The sequence below is a fragment of the Sorex araneus genome, chromosome 3, assembly GCF_027595985.1.
Source record: "Sorex araneus isolate mSorAra2 chromosome 3, mSorAra2.pri, whole genome shotgun sequence".
NCBI classification, from domain to species: Eukaryota; Metazoa; Chordata; class Mammalia; order Eulipotyphla; family Soricidae; genus Sorex; species Sorex araneus.
Window position 1 is genome coordinate 114821860 of NC_073304.1, and position 19699 is coordinate 114841558.

Here is a 19699-nt window from a genome sequence, read left to right on the forward strand (position 1 = left end):
CTCACTCCTCCTGAATAAGGTTATATATATTGAATAGTGAATGAATGAATGGTGAATCCAGACCTGGTGTCTGACCCTGCCTGGTATTCAGACAAGAAGTGCTGGAATTTGAAATGAATACAACAAGATGAAGTCCATGCTTTTGTCATTAGGGATTTATGGAAAGAAGTTTACACTAATACAGGAACTGTTTATGACATGAAAATGGCTACAAATGTATGGCCTGGCTGAAATCATGTACCTATATGCTCTGAAAAACTGTGAACCACCTTGTATTGCTTGTGATAAAGATGCAAAGGTTTTGTGTGTTGGGAGCTATGTAGGATATAAGAGGCTAAGACTTAACGAGATTAAGGGAGTATGGCTTTCCTCCAAACTGTGACTGTTTCACCAAAATAGTGAAAAAGTTCTCTGCATTGTAATATCATAAGAACTGCTACTCAGTAGGCTGGTTTCTGACAGAGTCTCATCACTTTTCCTTGACTGCAGCCTCTGAGCATGCTCAGAAGGGCCCCAGGTGTGACCTCTGTTCCCCTGTGAGCAGTGGAAGGACCAGGCAATCGATCACGGTGTTCATCTTGTCAGCTCTGGTGCTTTGCTGCTACTGTCTGTCACCCTGGTGGATGAGACCTGCTTAAGGGCAATCATGTCAATCTCTATGTGACCATTTAGTCTACGACAGAAGGATGATCTTGACAGGCCTGGCAAAGTCAGAAGATACCCAAAGCTGAAGTCAGAACCTTACCACAGATGTACAACATGGGCTAATGTAGGGGTTTTTTTTCTCTCTCTTTATTTTTACTTTTCTGTTGCTTTTATTCTCATGATGTAGGCTAAGGCATCAGAATGTACTTGGCGTCAGAGTTGGTCATCTCGGATAAACCTGTTTCCCTCCGAATTTCTCCCATAGTAAACATAGTGACACTTTCCCAGGATACCTGCAAAACAGAAGGAAACATATCATGACAGAAGGCACAATTAGGATAGCAAGGAACATAGATGCTGAAAACTTGAAATGCTGTGTGATCACAGAACCTGGGGAGCAGTAAACGAAACTAAGTCTCCAAAGGGAGGGACCTTACCTTGTCCTCATCTCAGAATTAACATTCAAATAAAATACCAGCACAGACTTTAAGAATTAATTTTTTATCTGTATGATTCTTTTTCTCACTTTTTGAGGCTTCTAGTTTAGCCAATTACTCCTCAAAAGAAAGCAAAAGCCTCTGCTTAGAGTCTTTTAATAGTAATTCTAAAAATGGAGACTCGACAATTTAAAGATGGGCCCCTCCCCAACAAAGATGTAGAGTGATTTTCCCGAATGTGACTGTGTTCAAGTCCTTTAACAAGAATCAATATTGATAACTTCTAGAGAAAACATTCCAAATCCCAGGCGACCTCAGACACATACTGGATGATTAAGGGAGATGGTGGTGTTGACAAAATGCCACACTGACAAGTAACAAGATCCTCCAACATTAAATGGCTGCTGTGTATGGCATCCTGAACTCTTCGCAGATTGAAATGCACTTCATTTTGATTTTCATCTTCAAGAAATATTTTTTATCCCACCCAGAGCTTTATCTGTTGTTTAATATTCTAAATCTCTATAAGAAATAAACTACCAAAATTGTTTTTGTAGAACTATTAAGGAAAAATCAGTCTTCCCCAAGAAAATATTAATAACTTCAATTTGGGCTTTTATTTGTCACCTTGAAATCATACTTTTTATTTTAGAAAATGTAACTTCAGTATCAAGAGTTGTCTTATTACTGACAGAACTTTTTAATTAAATTTTATTGAATCACTGTGAGATAGTTACAAGCTTTCATGTTTGGGTTACAATCACACAATGATCAATCACCCATTCCTCCACCAGGGCACTGACAGAACTTTGGTCTCTGCGCCTAACAAAATGAAATCTTCATAAAATTTTTATTCAAAAGCTACAACTCTCCATATAAAAATAGATACCTATAAGCAGAATTATTTTTTACTGTCTGTTTGGTAGAATTACAGCTTACTGTCCCCTTGTATGTTCAGTTCGGATAAATTAGCATTTGAAATTATCCAGATTGTTCATATAGGTGTTACAAGTAATTAATATTTTTATGAATGGACAAGTTATGTTTCCATGTTATGAAATAAATCTTATTCTTACAGGTTAATATGGGTTTTCTAAAACTTAAAAAATGTTACTCTTGGCTTACAATACTAGTAATAATGTTTTCTCATACACATAACTCCATATGAGTGTACCTTTCTTCCCCATCTCCAAGAAGCACCACCTCACATGCCTCCCCCCAAGTAACCTTGTGTTGGCTCTCCCATTTTCAGTCTTCAGATTTTTGTTGCTACCTTACTGTGTATCTTTAAATCCCACATATGAGAGATCATTCTGCGACTGTCCCTTTCCTTCTGACTTCACTTTTTCATCCATGTTACAGAAATTGCATGATTTTGTCGTTTCTTGGAGCTGCATAGTATTTCATTGTGTATATACACCATAACTTCTTGATTTATCCTTCTGTAAGTTGGTTGTTTCTATATCTGGGTTATACAGTACTAAGTGCTATGATGAAAAAGGTGTACATATACCCTTGGGCATATGAAAACTTTAGTGTTTGGGGAACAGATGCCAAAATTTAAAGCAAAGCTGAAATTTTATTGAAGTCATGAAACTCTCAGATTTGGAAATTAGGAAAGGATGACATTGTTCTATGACCTAAAATGTGGCCATGGGCTTCTTCTCACTAGTGTATTTCCCTTTGTGTTCCCCTGAGCCAGTTAGCTGTGCACTACTCTGTCCCCTTTGGCTCTGCTTTCCTCTTGGCCTTCAATTTCTCCTTTGCAGTATTGGTCTGGTGCCTGGAAATATGAAGCTTGGATAAAACCTCCTGAGAACCTACAGGGGCCCTAGATCATTCTTTTAGCTGTTGGCATGGAGAGTTTCTTTTCACTGTGCTGAATTATATAGCACCTGGGGTCCTACTAGGGTTGTCACCAATGCCAGGAACTGGTCTGTGGACTTGGAGCATCAGGCTCCATGCCAGGGACTGTATCCTCTATAGGCCTGGTGGGGTTGGGGAAAAATCTTGTGTGTTTCTGAAAATCCACAAGGGACTTTCTTAAACACAAGTAATTCCAATGAACCATCAAGAATCTGGAAGGATGTTAATTTTTTTCTACAGCACCAGGACAGCATGAATTTTCATAAAAAGAAATGGATAGGGCTGTCAGATATCATCAAGAACCCAGTCTTTCTCTTGCATGAAAGAATGACAGGCATACACAGACACACACACACTAGTGGGTGCATTCTTCTCAGTGTTTTCAGGGATGGGATCTCCTCTCTACCTCACTCCTCAGAATGGTAGACTACAACTTGGGTCTTGATAAAAAGGAAACTGGCAGGAACAATTCCATCTCAAGCTAGGGCACATCAGGAAAGGCTTCATGAGCCACATTCCCCAGGCTTTTTTGTTTTCTTCTGCTCTGCATTGATAAAAGTCCTTCTTTTAAAGGCCCGTCCTGTTTCTGTGGGCCTGGAAGCAAAACTGTTTATAGATGAGCAGGGGCTATTTGATTCAAATGCCAGAGTCCGTGGTGAGGTGTCAGAACTTGGAAAATGAGGCAAGGACATCAGGTATTAATATTGTCAATGAGCTCTTGACAGAAAGAACAGATACCACACTCACTGTCAGATTTAAATAGACATCAAGTGCATTAATAACGAAAGGGCAGACTTCAAACAAAGGGGCTGTATGGGGGGAGCAGACCTAGTCTCTGTACTGGCAATAACCTGATCTGAAAAGACACTGTCAGGAATCAAGGAAGGCCAGGGATTGTGTGCATGACAGAAAACAGAGATGCCGACAGAGATACCAGGGCCATATTATGCCAAGGATATTCTAAGAGCACTGCCTGTGGCTCTAACAAAAGCTGACATTACCCCTATCACTTGGGCCTACTCTGCCTGCAGAATGGCTCTCCCCCAGATTATTTGCTGCTATGCTTAAGTTCCTGGCAGCCCTGTTCTGTTATAGAGCCAGGGTCAAGGGGCCAAAGGATAACACAGTCCATCTAAATTTGGACTTGGTCTGAGGAGCAGTTAGTTGCCCCACTCCCCAAGAGCTCAGCTATTTAAGGTGATTAGAGTACCACTATGCAAGCAACTGTCACCTTGAATAAATCTCTTTAAGGGAAGGTGCTCCGGCTGTGGGCTGGGCCAGGCTGGCAGCCCCAAAATACAATCCAGTTGCTGATGGGCCTCTGGGGAGAAAGGTGGTCCAGCTAGTGACAGTTCACATTGGCTGAAAGTTTTTGAACTTGAGTCTACCACAATCTGTGAAAGGAGGCAAGGACTGCTTCTGCTGAGATTGGTCAGGGAGCTCACTGGGAGGAAAGTGATTATCCCCTCCAAACACAACTTTTTTGTACAGAAAATAAGTAAATAAATAAATAACATGAGTGCAAGATCGGGTTATAGCAGCAGGCTGCCACATGTAGCATGGAGGCCGTTTGGAAAAGAACAGGATCTGTGCATCCACTAAGGGAGGTGGGTAGTGTGATTCCCCCTCTGCCTGCCACAGTATGTGCCATAGCCTGGGAACATTCCAGAGGGAGCTGCATCTTTGCAAAGCACATGTTGAGGAGAAGGAACTCCTGGGCTGGAATTTGGGAACCCGTTGGTCGTGACTCAGTAGGCGGTGGTTTCCCCATACATCTGCAATGCATTGGCTTGTTTGTATCTCCTCAAACTGTAATGTCTTGGGACTGGAGGGGGAACAACACATTTAATGGCATATGTAGTGTTTTTAATTAAAATATCTGGCTTTGGCCGTAATAAGTGAAGCCGGCTCACCATGCACCAGGCCGCTGCAGAGCTGTGTGAGGGTTTCTTTCAAACGCCCTGAAAAACCACCGCCTGCTGTCTGTCCCCGGGGAATCCTCTCCTGCCAAATGAGACTCCTAATTTTTCTTAAGTAGCCAGTTCTGCCATCACCGTAAGCTCTTCAAACTATAATTATGAAAAAACCGTATTGGGGAAAATCTGTTTTAAAGAGGCCCTTTGTCTTTTCAATGCTCCCCCGCCCCCATCTCCCCTCCCTTCTCTGAAATGGATGTTCTAATTATGCAGGTTAAGCTATAACCTTGGGGTTGGGTGGGGAGCAGCCTCTGGTCTTGGTTGCAAATTTTGATACCGAAGACTCTGCCAGGGAAAGTGTCCCTGACCACGGCCCCCAGGCCTGGGGGCTGATGCAGATGGTCTCTGATGGCCAAGCATTGTGGAGCTCTCAGTATATCAAAGGGGGAAGGCTGGCATTGCTCGGAATTTGGCTCTGGGGCCTTGTACAAGCCTCCTTTCAGTCTCCATGTCCCCTTTTATAAGGTGATGGCGAGGATCTTATTTATCAGAAACAATTTAATCCTGAAATGGGTGATTTAAGACCCATAAAGGTTTTCCTGACAAAGATAAGGAGGTCAGACATAATATTGAAAGGCAGCTACATGGTCAGTTAAAAAATAAACTGTTTTGGACTAAGGGAACTCTTGAAACCCCACATTCCTTCTAAGGGCCATAGACATATGAAAGTGGGTAGGGTATTTGCCTTGCACCTGATTTGACCTGGGTTTTATCCCCAGCATCCCATAGGCTCCCTGAGTCTGTCAGGAGTGAACACTGCTGGATGTGGCCCCAAAACAAAATAATTAAAATCTCCAGGAAAAAAATAAATACCAATTTTCCTGCAACTTTATTCTCAGAGCTGCTTATGACTAATAAGTCTGTATCCATCTTGCTTTGACATATGCTTGAGTCTCACAAACTTTATTTGATATGACTAAGGACCAAATATCAGAGAAAGTGGCATATCATTGTACTTTTACCAGAAAATAATCCTCTCTCTCTCTCTCTCTCTCTCTCTCTCTCTCTCTCTATATATATATATATATATATATATATATATACCTTCATTGTTGAGTTTTTACCTTCAGATTGATAAAATGGAGAAATTAAAGATATACCAATGTCATGCTTATTAATGGTAGTTTGGTAATCATAGTAAGTGCTCATTTCAAACATCTACCACAAACTGTGATCTGTAGATTTTGAACTATTTGTGGTCACTAACAAATTAGAATTAACAAAATGAAATAGACAGGGGGGTTCCTTCTAAAATCTTTTAATCTGTATAAGGAATAAGCTAAACTCTAAATGAAGAGGTGGATGGACCAGTGACAAAGAAGTAAAGTGTAGTAGGATATTCTTTCTACTCCATTGTGAAAAGTTCTTGAACTATGCTTCCAACTATGCACAAGAATTGTCACCACTACAATATTCCCTCCAATTTATAAAACCCAGTTCTTAAAACAGCATTTACTATAAAAGAGGTGCTCAATAAATATTTTTGCATAAATTAATACCATTAAGATTAATATCTGTAAAAATATTGTGGAAAGTTCACCAAGTTAGTTATTTCAATAGCTAAATACTCAGAACATCCTTACCTTAACTTCTGGCAAGACTATGGTCATTTGAAATGCTCAGAAAACATACACAGATTAAATATTCACCTAATTAACAGAAGAAGAGTCTCAAATTTAAAATATTGGTGTTTTATTGCCAAACACTCCCTCCTCTCTGAAAACAATGCAATTCGAATGTCTGGATGGAAAGAGAGAAGTGACCTGCACATTATCATCCAGCAGTGCTGTAAACATCGAGGCACAGGAAAGCTTGCTCTTTGTTCTCTGTTGTGTCCAGACTGTGAGGGAGTAAGCTGGGAAGGAACCAACACCCATGCTTATGATCTGGAGAAGTGGCTGAGCAATGCCCCAAGGCTAGTCTGTAGTGTGGCCATCACACTGGATTTATCAGAGTCTGCAGAATACCAGGCTCCTTCCACGATGTTCCCCCTCAGCATAAGCTACTTAAATAGGGAAAGAAGATGTTTTTATAAGGTCTTAAGGGCAGAAGTTGCTTGGGGTCAGTTTTTGTGAGAGAAATTCTATCTCCATCTCCCCATGCCAAGGTTAGCTGAGAAGCCTCAGGCAGGAAATCAATGAAGGATCTCCACCAGACTCAGGGAGCGGGACTTCAGTTAGAATCTGCACCTTGACTTGGAATGGGGTGCCATGGTCATGCAATGCTATTAACCCTCCAAACATCTTTAATGATGTCTGCTGTCTTCCTGGACCAGAGGTCCATTACTCTTGCTAAATACTGAAGTGACTACCTCAATGAGTGATGCCCTGGGGACATTTCCTAGTCTCTTCCTTAAACTAATCTCCTACATTACACAAAACTACGCAGAAGGGACATAGTAACACATATTTTACAAGGGAGAGACATTTGAATTTTGCCATTTTGACCCCAAGGAGGCCTTAGGAATATAAATATATACATGTAAACTGACCTGGCAAATTTTCCACGAGAAAATATTATTTACAGCAAACTCCTTGTAGTCAATTTAATATCTATTTTTTTTTTCACTCTTTCTTTCATGATCTAGGATAATCTAGGATTAAACATTTGGCTACTCTGTTCACATACTTAGTACCACATTTATGTGTGCCACAGATTGCACACTTTGGCTCTGCTATAGGGATTTTACTCCTATATGGGTGGTGCCAGGATCCAACATACAGCCTCATGCCTGTCAAGAAACTTTTTAATTCAACCAGTTTTGATAACATCTTCAATGTTAAATCATGTTCATTTTAATATAATCAGTTCTTTTTCATGCACATTTTACTTTATGGTTAAATTTCTGTTTGGGTCAAATTTTGCTAAGTATATCTTGTAATTCTCTGAGTCATTTATATTTTACAAAATCACATTTCCTTGAGTAAAATTTTGAACTTATATTTTTGACAAGAAAAGCTGACTTTCCTGCTCATTTTTAAATATTATGGCACATGGCATTTTGGTTTTTGAACTTTATTTTTATTATTTTTGTCAAGCCTAATTCCTTCCCATGAATTTGCAGTTTTCAGTATACCAACAGGATTTATATATATATGTATATATATATACATAACTCTTGACCACATTTATGTGTGCCACAGATTGCACACTTTTGCTCTGCTATAGGGATTTTACTCCTATATGGGTGGTGCATAAAAAATTGCACTGGTGCAGATTTCTTGTCACTACCAGGCATAATTATTCATACATAAAGCAGCAATTTTTATTCATTTCTTAGCACAAGGTACCTAGGACAAAGATAAATACTCTAGATCCATGATAGCGTCCAAATTGTGTGGCTTTTTACCACACCCCTGTCAAAAAAGAAACAGTATGGGCCTCCTAATCCAGAGTCAGGATGCATCCATGCCCTCAAGGAAAACTGACACAGTGCAGGAAACCATCCCTTTGAGAAGAGGGTGTTTTGGCCCAATACTCAGACCCTTCCATGAGGCCTGATGGGAGATTAAACTTTGCACTTTCTTGAGAGAGTGGACAGATTATATAGTCTGCCTAAACAAATGCTGGGCCTTGTCATGTCTCACCCACATATTTGTAAAGGGAAGAGAACCAGTCAGCAGGGAACGGATCTTGGCAAAATCTGTAATGAAGGTGATAGGAATGTGTGTCTGAGAAGCTGGCCTTCCTGCCCTGAGAGGCTGAACAAACAGGTCACATGAGTAGGCAGACAAGCTGATGTGTGACAAGCTGGAGCCTGTGGAAAATGCTCTCCAGGCTCCTAGGACAGCTGAAATGACGCTTGTCATTTTAAAAGAGGAGAAGGTGGTAGGGAAGAGAGGAGAAGAATGAAACAACATGATCTTTTCCTCATGAGTCTCTTAGTGGGGAATAGGTAGTTGGTCTAAGTTTGAGAGACCATTGAGTCTCTGTGGGGATCCCTGGTGACCTGGTCCCCTGTGTCATCTTGAAGATCTTGATTTCTAGATTTAGGTCATAGATGCGATGGTCTTACCCATACCAGAGTCAGCCAAGGTCATTGCCACATCTCACATGATCTGTTAGGGAGCAGGCTAACACCATCAGGTATGTTTACATGATATGAATAGTTAGCACGCTTTTCCTCAGTGTAGATGGGCAGGCACAGGAAACAGTCCCAGTTCTGAGGATGAGTTGACTTGCTTTGTTTTTTGGACATTATTGACTTTTCCCTATACAATATTCTGGTCAAACAGGAACAATCATAAACATCAGAGCGCAAACTCCGTATTTCCTTACTCCAACTATACCCTTCATTTTCAGTCACCGTGCCAGCTTCAAGCCAGAAGCAACTTTTATTCTGATTTCCTAAACAATGATTTGTTTGTAAAGGAAACTTCAAATGGGATGTGAAATTTCTTACAAAAGTGTTTTTGCTGGGACAGATTCTAAAGATCTTCATTTTGAGGTAATGCTTTTCCTTGTATTGAGGAGGACCAAAAAAATTCAAAGTGGCTTCTTCAAGGACAGGGTGCCAGTCATGCAGACTACTTGACTCAAGGCAGTCATACCTGCCTTGCCAGGTATCTATCTCTGGGTTTTAGTTTACTACCGTTCAAATAAGAGAATTTCAGAGATTACCTGTTCCACCAGGAGAGATTTGGCTTTTCTAAATTGGGGTATGTGCTTCCCTCCCTTTCCACCTCTACCCTATGCAGGGCTTAATGGATCTGACCTAATCAGACTCCAAAGCATAGGCCAAGAGGGGAAATAAATTGATTCAGACCTATGCTGTTTACTTCAGAGTGGCTCACTGATGGATGGTGTGTGAAGCAAGATGCCAATAAAAATGGACAGCAGTGAACACATAGCAAATAATTTTTCTTTACCATTTTTAAACTAAGCAATTCAGAAATCTTTCTGACAAGAGAGAGAGAAAAGATTCACCCCTCTATCATTCCTACCAGTATCCCCACATTTATCTTTTCCACCTTCCAACTGAAGTTGGGAGCATTGTCACTAGAGGGCAGCATGAATTTAGGGAAAACTTGCAGTTTTCTTTTAAAAATATAATGGCGACTATTCAGGGAGGGCCATTAAAGCCACACTGCTTTTGGTCACCAATTATAGTTTCTGTGATGATCAATATGTCATGTTTGCTCAATTTGTGCTAAGACTTTCTTCAAGGGGGTGTGGGCTGCAGAATGCTTTCCCCTTCCTCCCTTGTCCACACACATACCTTTGGGTTCCTCTGGCCTCAATTGTAGGAACTGAATTTCTTTACCACCAATGACTCTCATTAATCATTCTAGGCTCAGGAGTCAGAGATGTTTACATATCACCCACATAAATGTGAAGAGGCATGCAACTAATAAAAAATTCAACTTCCCAAATTTTTGAAAGATCTACTGCAGAAGTCCCCCCACCCAAATAAAATATACACACACGAAATGTTATAATCAAGAGAGTAAAATAAAAAATAAAGCCATAAAAACACAAAAGTGTGTTTACTCCCTTTGAACAAATCACAGCCACCCCCTTCTAAGGCTTTTCCTGTCTAGAACCTACGCAGCCATTGTCCCTGCTTTTAGACTAGCAAAGGGCAGATTCATCAGACAAGAGAGGCCGAAGCTGCCCAAGTAATAGCCAAAGAATGGAAGCTTCTGTTTGATCATCCTCTGGTCCTCTGTTCCGGGATCAGTGAATATTCTCAGGCCTAGAACAACAAATGGCTCCCTCCCTGAAGGAGATAAGAGATTTACAGGGATTTTAAACATATACTTTTTAAACAAAGGCAATAAAGTTGTGACATTCTAGGAATGGCATTTTGCACTAGAGTTTCCCAGCATTAGAGTGAGTGAAAATGGAGAGCAAACACAATCTGGAGTTACTTTATCAGCTGAGGGGCCTCTCACAAGGGCAGTGAAGCAAGTATCAGATGGTTCTCACACACCTCTTCCTGAATAGAACAGTCATGTGATGACTGATCACTGGCTGCTAGGGAAATGTCGGGATCCACTTAATTAAATTGTATCATTAACTCATGGGTCACTCTTTTTTGTCACAGTGACCACAACTGAAATTTGAGTATTCATAGTAAGGATATAGACTGTCCACCTACAGAGAGAAGAGTAGCCTGGGTCATCCCAGGACAGAGGTTCTTGGGAATTGGAATCTCCAGCAGGGCTTGACTAAAGCTCCAGCACCAATCCTGGAATTTCTCATTCGATGAGTCTGAGTTGAGCAGGGCGAGGGAGGGACAGAGGTTTTATTTGTGTTAATTCCCAGGTGATGCTGTTGTTTGTAAGAGTTTAAGAAACACTATTCTGGAACAACCTAAAAAACCAGTACTTAGGAGGCATTTTGTGTGAGGAGACTTTAGGCAATTTTTAGCCAACCTGCTGTGTTCAGTGTGAGCAACTGAGGCTGTGGTGCTGCTTCGGCCCTGAGTGCTGGGATTGCCCTGGTGACAGGACACAGCTAGAGATGCACCAACAGCTGCACGGGGCACTGGGGTTGGCAGCTGGAGCCCTGACTGCACTATCTCCTGGTCTCTGTCTCATTCTCTTAGTGTTATTATTATAAAACAAAGACCATTCAGAGGCAAATGCCTAGTTGATGAGTGTCCAAGCATATTGAGTTTTAGTCAATGAAGGTTTTACTTGTTACTCTGAAAACAAGTGGTCCCTAAAATATGCATATCAGTATAAGCTGTTAGATAAACAAAACGACTTACATTTAAGTGGAGTGCAGATTACATGATCAGAAGAGCTTTGATAAGTGGAATAGGACTGAATCTGCAAACCACAATTTATGAAGTAGTGGAGAAAAAAATCTTTCAGAAAAATTTCTCAGAAATTCTTTGGCACCACCCTCCCACCCCCTACCAGTGACAGAAACTTATATGAGCACATGTAAGCAGTTGAGGGTCCTCCTGCAGAGTTTCGATGGGGATTTTGGCTTTGCTCTCAAGTAGAAATTTGCTTTTGGGTTTCAGATCAGTTCCTGTTAGAAAGTGCACATCAAAAGTAGGGAAAGCATGCATAGTTCTGTTTGGTTTTTTGGTCTACAATTTCTCAAGAATCATGAGAAATAAAGACAAGTACTTTTTTCTTTAAAAATTCTTCAAACTTCCAAATCAAGTGAATAAAAGAACCTCTCAAACTAGCAGACCCAGAAACAACCAAGACTGTCATAATCCCTGGCAAGGAATGGAGGAAAGGTTTTCCTTGGGCCCATCAGTCCAGCCTCCATCTGCCCTTCATTAGAATCCAAATAAACTTTTTCTGGACAGATATTACTGTAATCTTTCCTAATTCCAGGACACTATAACTTGCTTACTCCAAAAGGAAAACAAAAGGAATATGCTGATACATGATCTCACTAAAAGAAGTATTATATGTGAGTGCGCGCGCGCGTGTGCACACACACACTAACCAAAAGTGTATTGTTACAGAAAGCATAGATGTATGGTGTCATTCCTGGGCTCTAGCAAATCTTGCTGCCAATTGCCAAAATATTTTCATTACTTTCTGACCTTCAACTTCCATCCTCTAACCTGCTTTGAAAATAAAAGCATTTATACATACATAGAAACATATATATGTATATATACATACACACTAATAAACAAAATTATAGGTTAAGAATTGCAAAATCAGTTTAAAAGAGCAATGTGAACCGCATGCATTTTTTTTCTAAAGATAAAAGCAAAGTAAACAGTAGAAGAGCATACTATAAGGACCCTCATTAGGGTCAGCTCATTAAAATTTAATGAAGGCACAGAGTCTGTCCAGCAATATTAAAAAGGGTATACATTTTGCCTATCAATGGAAAGACTGGGTCAGCAAGACATTGCTGACGGTGGGTGATGGAGTGTTACCTACCTCTGGAGCACACAACTTTGATTTGGAATATTATCCCTTTTATTTGACTAGTTTGAATTTGTCAGGATTCACCCTGCGGTGAGTTAACATGCTTTCATATTTTTTTAAAAAATGCCTTATGGGCCAATGTGGGCCTCACACCTAATAGAATACATCTGGCTCTGACAGTTTGATGTCCAGCTCTGAACCACATTCAGCAACACAAATTAGCAGCCTAGACATTGCCCACGCTGAGCAGGAAGTAATAACCTGCTACTTGGCCAAAGTCTCATTATAAGCCATTACAGTAATTGAGGGCCAAGACTCTGTGGATGGTATAGTCCCTGAGCACTGGTCGTTAGTTCAGCAAAACGAAAACTCTGAAGGGAAGGGGTGCTGGACTGACTGAGGAGAAACTGATCTAGACCACAGCAAGAATTCCATCTAAAGGGCACTCTGTGACCAGAGTTTTGTGAACAGTTTCTCTTTTGCCCTAAAGCTCACAGGAACTCTCCTAGTGGGGGTTCAAGACTTCATGGAGGTGATGTAAGTCTTGGTTTGCCTCCTTCCCTATAACAATGCTATACAATTAAAATCTAGTTTAATATTGGGGACAGCCACAAAGAGAAGAAGAGGGCAAAAGAAGTCAGAATGTTCCATAAGCAGGAAGTGAAGAGGTTGGAGCAGGGAGAGCAGAAGGGGAAGCCACCCCCTCTCACTAGAAGATAGAGGGTTCCTAAAATGACCATAACAATATGAGCTTCTGTTCTTCTGGAGCTGGTCTTTGTGTCTCTCAAATACTGGGCAATCACAAGTACATTGTGGTACTAGGGGTTTCAAATGACCAGTCAGTCAATCAGTGATCAATTAACCTAATTTTTGGCACCATGAGAATGATGCTGAACTGAAGTGATTATGGCAGCTATCAATAAACATTTCTCAGAGAGATACAAGTACGGCCAGGGAGGGAGTGACTGAAATAGGCCAAACTGTAAAATATCCCCTTTTAATCTTCCAACATACAAATCTTACCCCCACTTACCCAGACACACAAACCAGTAAGAGCCAAATTTTCCAAACACAGAAATGACTTGACATGAAGTTCTAACTAAAATATAATAAATGCTCTCAAGTGTATATCTTACCCTGAAACCAATAAAACTAGCACAGGACCTCCCGAACTTCCCACTTTATCCTGCTTCAGGTCTCTCATTTTGGAAAACAAACTGTTTGTTTGCTTAAATGAGCACCACAGGACATTCGTGTCGCAGAGGGATTGAATGTCTGTGAGTGTCGAGCCCACACTCAGCGCCCCAAGAAAATCTCCCATCTCAGCTATATCCACTTCATTATTTCCCTTCACCTAGAGGGTTAAGCTCAGTCTGGGACCTAGAAAATGGCTGCTGTTGGTACAAGTGAGGCCTTCCCTATAACTAGAACCTTCAGGAAAAAACAAATTAATCAACAGCGAGCTGAAGTGGGTTTAATGATTGCATTCTGCATACAATCAGCTTTTCCCTTTTCAAGGGCCATCAATATGTCAAGGGAAGACATATCTGAAGGATATAGCTCTTAACATCAAGGTTATCTATTCTCCACAAGGCTCCCACTCCTTGCCGGGCTGATACTCCACGCTGCCTGTGTCTAACATTTTCATCAACCCTGCAATCAATCAAGGTAATAATGTTGTGCAAAAAATCAATTAACAACGCAATTAAACTTTCCTTATTATCTCAAAGGGCTGAAATAATACCTAAAGGGAAGATAGACTCACTGAACACAGACATCCATAATCCAATGTGAAAGTGAATTATGAGGTTGGACAGATGCAGGCATGTGCTGGTGCTGTTATTTTCCAGGGGTTATATCTCATCGTGGCAGTGTATCAGTCAGCCCCAATCCCAGACCCTAAAATTTCAAATTACTTTTAAGAAATATATGATGTGCAATATCCATTTCATATTCTCTTTTAAAGATAACCCCCTCCCCTCCCCAAAGTTGAACAACCATATTATTCAAAGACAAAATGATCTTTCAACAAGAACATAAAATATAAAAGCTATAATAACATTTACATCTGTATAGCACAGATCTCTGTAAATGCAGGTCATCTATTATACATAATCTGCAGTGCCTAAAAAGCCAGGATGCAGCACAACGTTTAAAACCAAATGCGTGAATGTGCAAACTTTTGTGGGAGGGCTGTGGATTTCCCCAAGCAGAGATCTCATCCATGCCTGCCAGCACATAGACACATATGCACACACACACACACACACACACACACACACACACACACACACATGTGCAAGCAATGGGGCAATGGGCATCTTGCTCATTTAAAATGAGAATGACTTGACTATTTAGCAATGAAACTCAACTTGTCCTGAAACACTGCAGGACTTGAGCGGTTGTAGCACATAAAGAATAGATGACTATTAACCTTTTGCTGCAACCAGAACAGCAAAATGCTGCAAGTTTTGACTGAAATGAGATACATAGCAGAAGAACAGGAAGGGGTAGTCTGACATTTATAGATCTCATTTTAAAGTGTGCAGGATCTGCACACAATGAATGGACTGAGATAAAAAGAAAAACAACAACCAGAAGAGGAAAGGTTATTGAAACAAATAAGCAAACACCAAAGCAAAAGCCAACAAACAAAAAGTGCTGATAGGAGATTAACATTATTTGAATATCCTTGACTCTTGGAAGTAAAAATCAACAACACTGGCTTAAAGGATAAATATGAACAAATATCAAATGTGAGTGCCCACACAAAAAATCATCCTGTTTCATCATGGCACCAGAAGCTTCCTATGGCAGGGTTTGAGGATCTCAGCTGCATATGTGGAGAGCCCAGAAGTCCCTAGAAAGGCAGAGAAGCCAAATAAGCTGATGTAGGAAAGTACAATTCCAAATTCAGGTCCCAGACAGTATCTGATTCAGAGTAAGGAAGGGTTTTTTCTTGTGTGTTTATTTAAATACGTTACTTTTGAGCTCTAGTTTTGGATAATATAATTATTATCCAAATAATAACTGGGGAGCCCCAATATATTTCACCTGGGGTTGTGCATATAATTTTTAAAATATTGTTCCTAACACAATCCCCCCCACACACACTTGCTATTTTTTCAAGTTACTCACACTCTTAATAGATCTGTCTTCTTAAGTTAAATTTCCCCCGTTTCCAGCACAGCAAGAATGCAGGATTACACCTCAAGTGCAGATTTAAATAAACAGTAAAACAGGACAAACAGGTATAAATGCACACTTTAGAATCGAAGGGAATAAAGCAGGAAACAACTCATGATATATTTTGAGATATGGAATTTCATAGAGAAGTTGAACAGGTGAGTTGAATCCTGCCATGGCTCTCCTAACCTTAAAGAACATAATTAATATGTTTTCATTTTCAATGACTATATTGTGTGTGTATCAACTGGAACTGCTCCTGCTGTGTATTTGATTCCACTGACGATGGGGTGGGTTGGATTTTAAATGATGTGTGAGCACTTCTGTTCTTTCTGTGCTCTGGTTTATGTGTTATTCATGACTTGCATTACAGACATGGCTGATACACAGATGTAAATGTTATTAAATCTTTTGTATTTTAGAGGCTTTGTGAAAGGCTTCTTTGTTTTCAAATAATTCTCTTAACCACCAAAAATAACCAGTAATACATGACAATGTCTTGGGATTTTTTTAACTGAATTTTCTAATGAAGAGATTTTTTATCCCCTTCACTGGTATTTTTTTAATCCTGGCAGATGAAGAGTTGCATCATTATTATAACAGTCAGGAACAAATTTGTCTCTGTGTGCATATATGTGCTCTGTATCTTGCTGTGAATTGTGTTATTCATGTGTATGTCCTTTTTATGTTTTGTGTATGCACATTATATGTATGGGAACATGAATAGGTTGAAATCACAGGCACCCAATCAGAACTCACAGTCACCCAACTCTTAATTACCTGTCAAAGATGCAGTTGCCTTACTGGATTCTAGTATCTGACAAAATTTTTAATCTGCTTTCACTTTGCTCCATCGTCTTCACATTTCTCAGGATTTCAGCAGAAATGTGGCACAGGATAAACCTCTCATACAGAGAGCACTTAATCAGTCTGGGCCTCTTGCTGGCTCACTTTTCCATATTGATTTTAAATTTAAACAATGCTCTGAGGCTGAACAATGTACTTTCACAAGTACAGCTGACTTAACTGAGGGGGTCAAGAAACAGATGTACATTTTGGTCTTGTGATTAGTAGCCTGACTGAAGTACTCCGAAAGCAGAGAAGGCTCAGACCCTCTCTTTTAACTCAGAGCAGCAGGAATACCTCTTTGAGATATGGAATTTTGGAACTGAGAAAGGTCAGATCATCTCCTAGAAGCTCTGTTGAGTCTGTAGTAACTGCTCTGGGGCACTTGTTAATTTTTCCTGTCAATCCCTCCTCAATGTCTTAATACCTGGAGAATGCACTCCTTGTGGGCTCTTTCTGTTGTTCCAATATAGTCCAATGTGTCACTTTTCAACCTTTAGTACCTTTGGGCTAGCAATAGTCCACGAACCTGTGGCTGAAGACTGAGGAGTTAGTAGATTTCCTTATGAGGCACCCAGTTCCCAGAGTTGATTCAGTCATGCAGACCGTTCTTTTTTTCTATGGCTCTCTCTTCCTTTCCTTAATTTATATCCTCCACTCTTAAAATAGCTGGACTGGAGCAATAGCACATCGGGTAGGGTGTTTTTGCCTTGCACGAAGCTGACCCAGGTTCGATTCTTTCATCCCTCTCTGAGAGCCTGGCAAGCTACCCATGGTATATTTGATATGCCAAAAATAATAACAACAAGTCTCACAATGGAGACATTACTGGTGCCCGCTCAAGCAAATCGATGAACAATGGGACTACAGTGCTACGGTGCTTAAAATAGCTATGAAAATCAAAAAATCCTTTTTGATTTTCTAGAAGTTTTAATGGTAGAGCCATAATGTAACTATCTTCTTCTGCCTCTCTCTTTCAATTGAGTCACCTGAGATACACAGTCACAAAGCTTTTTATGATCAGATTTCAGTCATATAGTACTCCAACAATCATCCCTCCACCAGTGTACATTTCCCACCAAACATCTATCTTTTCAAAGCTTTTCTAAGAAACAATCACTTTCTAATTAATTAACATTAAGATAATGAAATAGTTTCAATTTTTCTGATTAAAAATATTTCATCTTCTACAAATAGGCTAGAGAGATAGCACAGCAGGGAGTAGGCTTAACCTGCTTGTGGGTAACTCAGGTTCAATTCCCAATACTCCTTATGGTCTCCTGCGAGAGTGATCCCTGAGCACCACAAAGTATGCTCTCTCCCCAAAATAGACATATTAAAATTAGATCAATTGCATTTTCCACATTTATGCTCTCAAATCCTCTTGTATTTTATTGGTGGTGGGTTCCACTGTTTCTTTTAGCTCCCTCTACATCCTCAGTAGCTACCTTCAATAGCCAGAATCTGGAAACAATTCGAGTGCCCAAGAACAGACGACTGGTTAAAGAAAGTTTGGTACATCTACACAATAGAGTACTATGCAGCTGTTAGGAAAGATGAAGTCATGAAATTTGCTTATAATTGGATGGTCATGAAGAGTATCATGCTAAGTGAAATGAGTCAGAAATAGATAGACATAGAAGGACTGCACTCATATGTAGAATATAAAATAACATAATATGAGACTGACACCAAAGGACAGTAGACACAAGGGCTAGGAAGATTACTTCATGGTTTGAAACCTGCCTTGTGAACTGTGGGAGAAGGCAAAGAGAATAGAGAAGGGATCTCTAAGTCAATGATTACTGGAGGGATCATTAGAGATGGGAGAAATATGCTGAAAGTAGATAAAGGACCAAAAGTGGTAATATCTCAGAATATTGAAAGCCATAATCCCCAAAAGTAGAGAAAGAGTATGGGGCAAATTGTTTGCCATAGAGGCAGAGGGAGGGTTGGGATAAGGAGAGGGGTACTGGGAATATTGGTGGTGGAGAATGTGCACTGGTGGAGGGATGGGTGTTTGATCATTGTATGACTGAAACTCAAACATGAAAGCTGTATAACTGTATCTCACAGTGATTCAATTAAAAAAAAAAAGATCAACAGGAGAGAGAACAAAGGGAATGCCCTGCTGCAGAGGCAGGGTGGGGTGATGGGGGTGATACTAGAAACATTGGTGGAGGGATATAAATGAAATGCAAACATGAAATTTCATAAGTTTGTAACTGTACCTTATGGTGATTCACTAATAAAAATTAAATTTAAAAAAATAGATCAATTGAATTGATTTCTAATGGAATTTCTGGCAAAATAGTCAAGTATGCTATGTATCAGGCACAATCCTTAATAGCCAAACTAAAGGAGAAAAGAAAAAAAATAGAGACATACTCTTTCTTCATTTGAAGAATTAACAGGACACAAAGAGAGATTTCTTGTAAAATAAAAATACTATGGGGTTATTGGGTTAGATATATAACACAGGGGATAAAACACTTGCTTTGCGTAGAGACAATTCCAGTTTTATTTCCAGTATCAAAGATAATCCCCTCAGCACCCAGGAATGATTTCCAAGCACAGAAGAGTGTGAGCCCAGAGTCAAAATAAATATAAATGAAATTTGATATGATTTTATGACTTAAAAGCAAGCTCCCGGAAGCACATAGCCTACTTCTCCCTCTGGGAGAACCTGCCAAACTACCGGGAGTTTCCTGCCCACATGGGAGAGCCTCGCAAGATCCCCATGGTGTATTAATATGCCAAAGCCAGTAACAAGCTGGGTCTTATTCCCCTGAGCCTCTAAGAGCCTCCAGTATGGTATTGTTAGAATGACAAGTGGAAAGAGGCTTCTAAAATCTCAGGGCTTGGACAAATGGAGACATTACTGAGACCC

At 40.1% G+C, this 19699-nt stretch overlaps 1 protein-coding gene across 1 annotated transcript in view; it reads right to left on the minus strand.

Moving 5' to 3' along the window:
* Positions 1-813: 813 nt before the first annotated feature.
* The window catches only part of LRMDA (leucine rich melanocyte differentiation associated), a 582944-nt gene continuing 564058 nt past the window's right edge, over positions 814-19699 (minus strand). The window contains exon 6 of the mRNA XM_055133315.1: positions 814-938. Coding sequence (XP_054989290.1) covers positions 859-938 — 80 coding nt within the window. The 3' untranslated portion in view covers positions 814-858. The remainder of the gene's footprint in view (positions 939-19699) is intronic.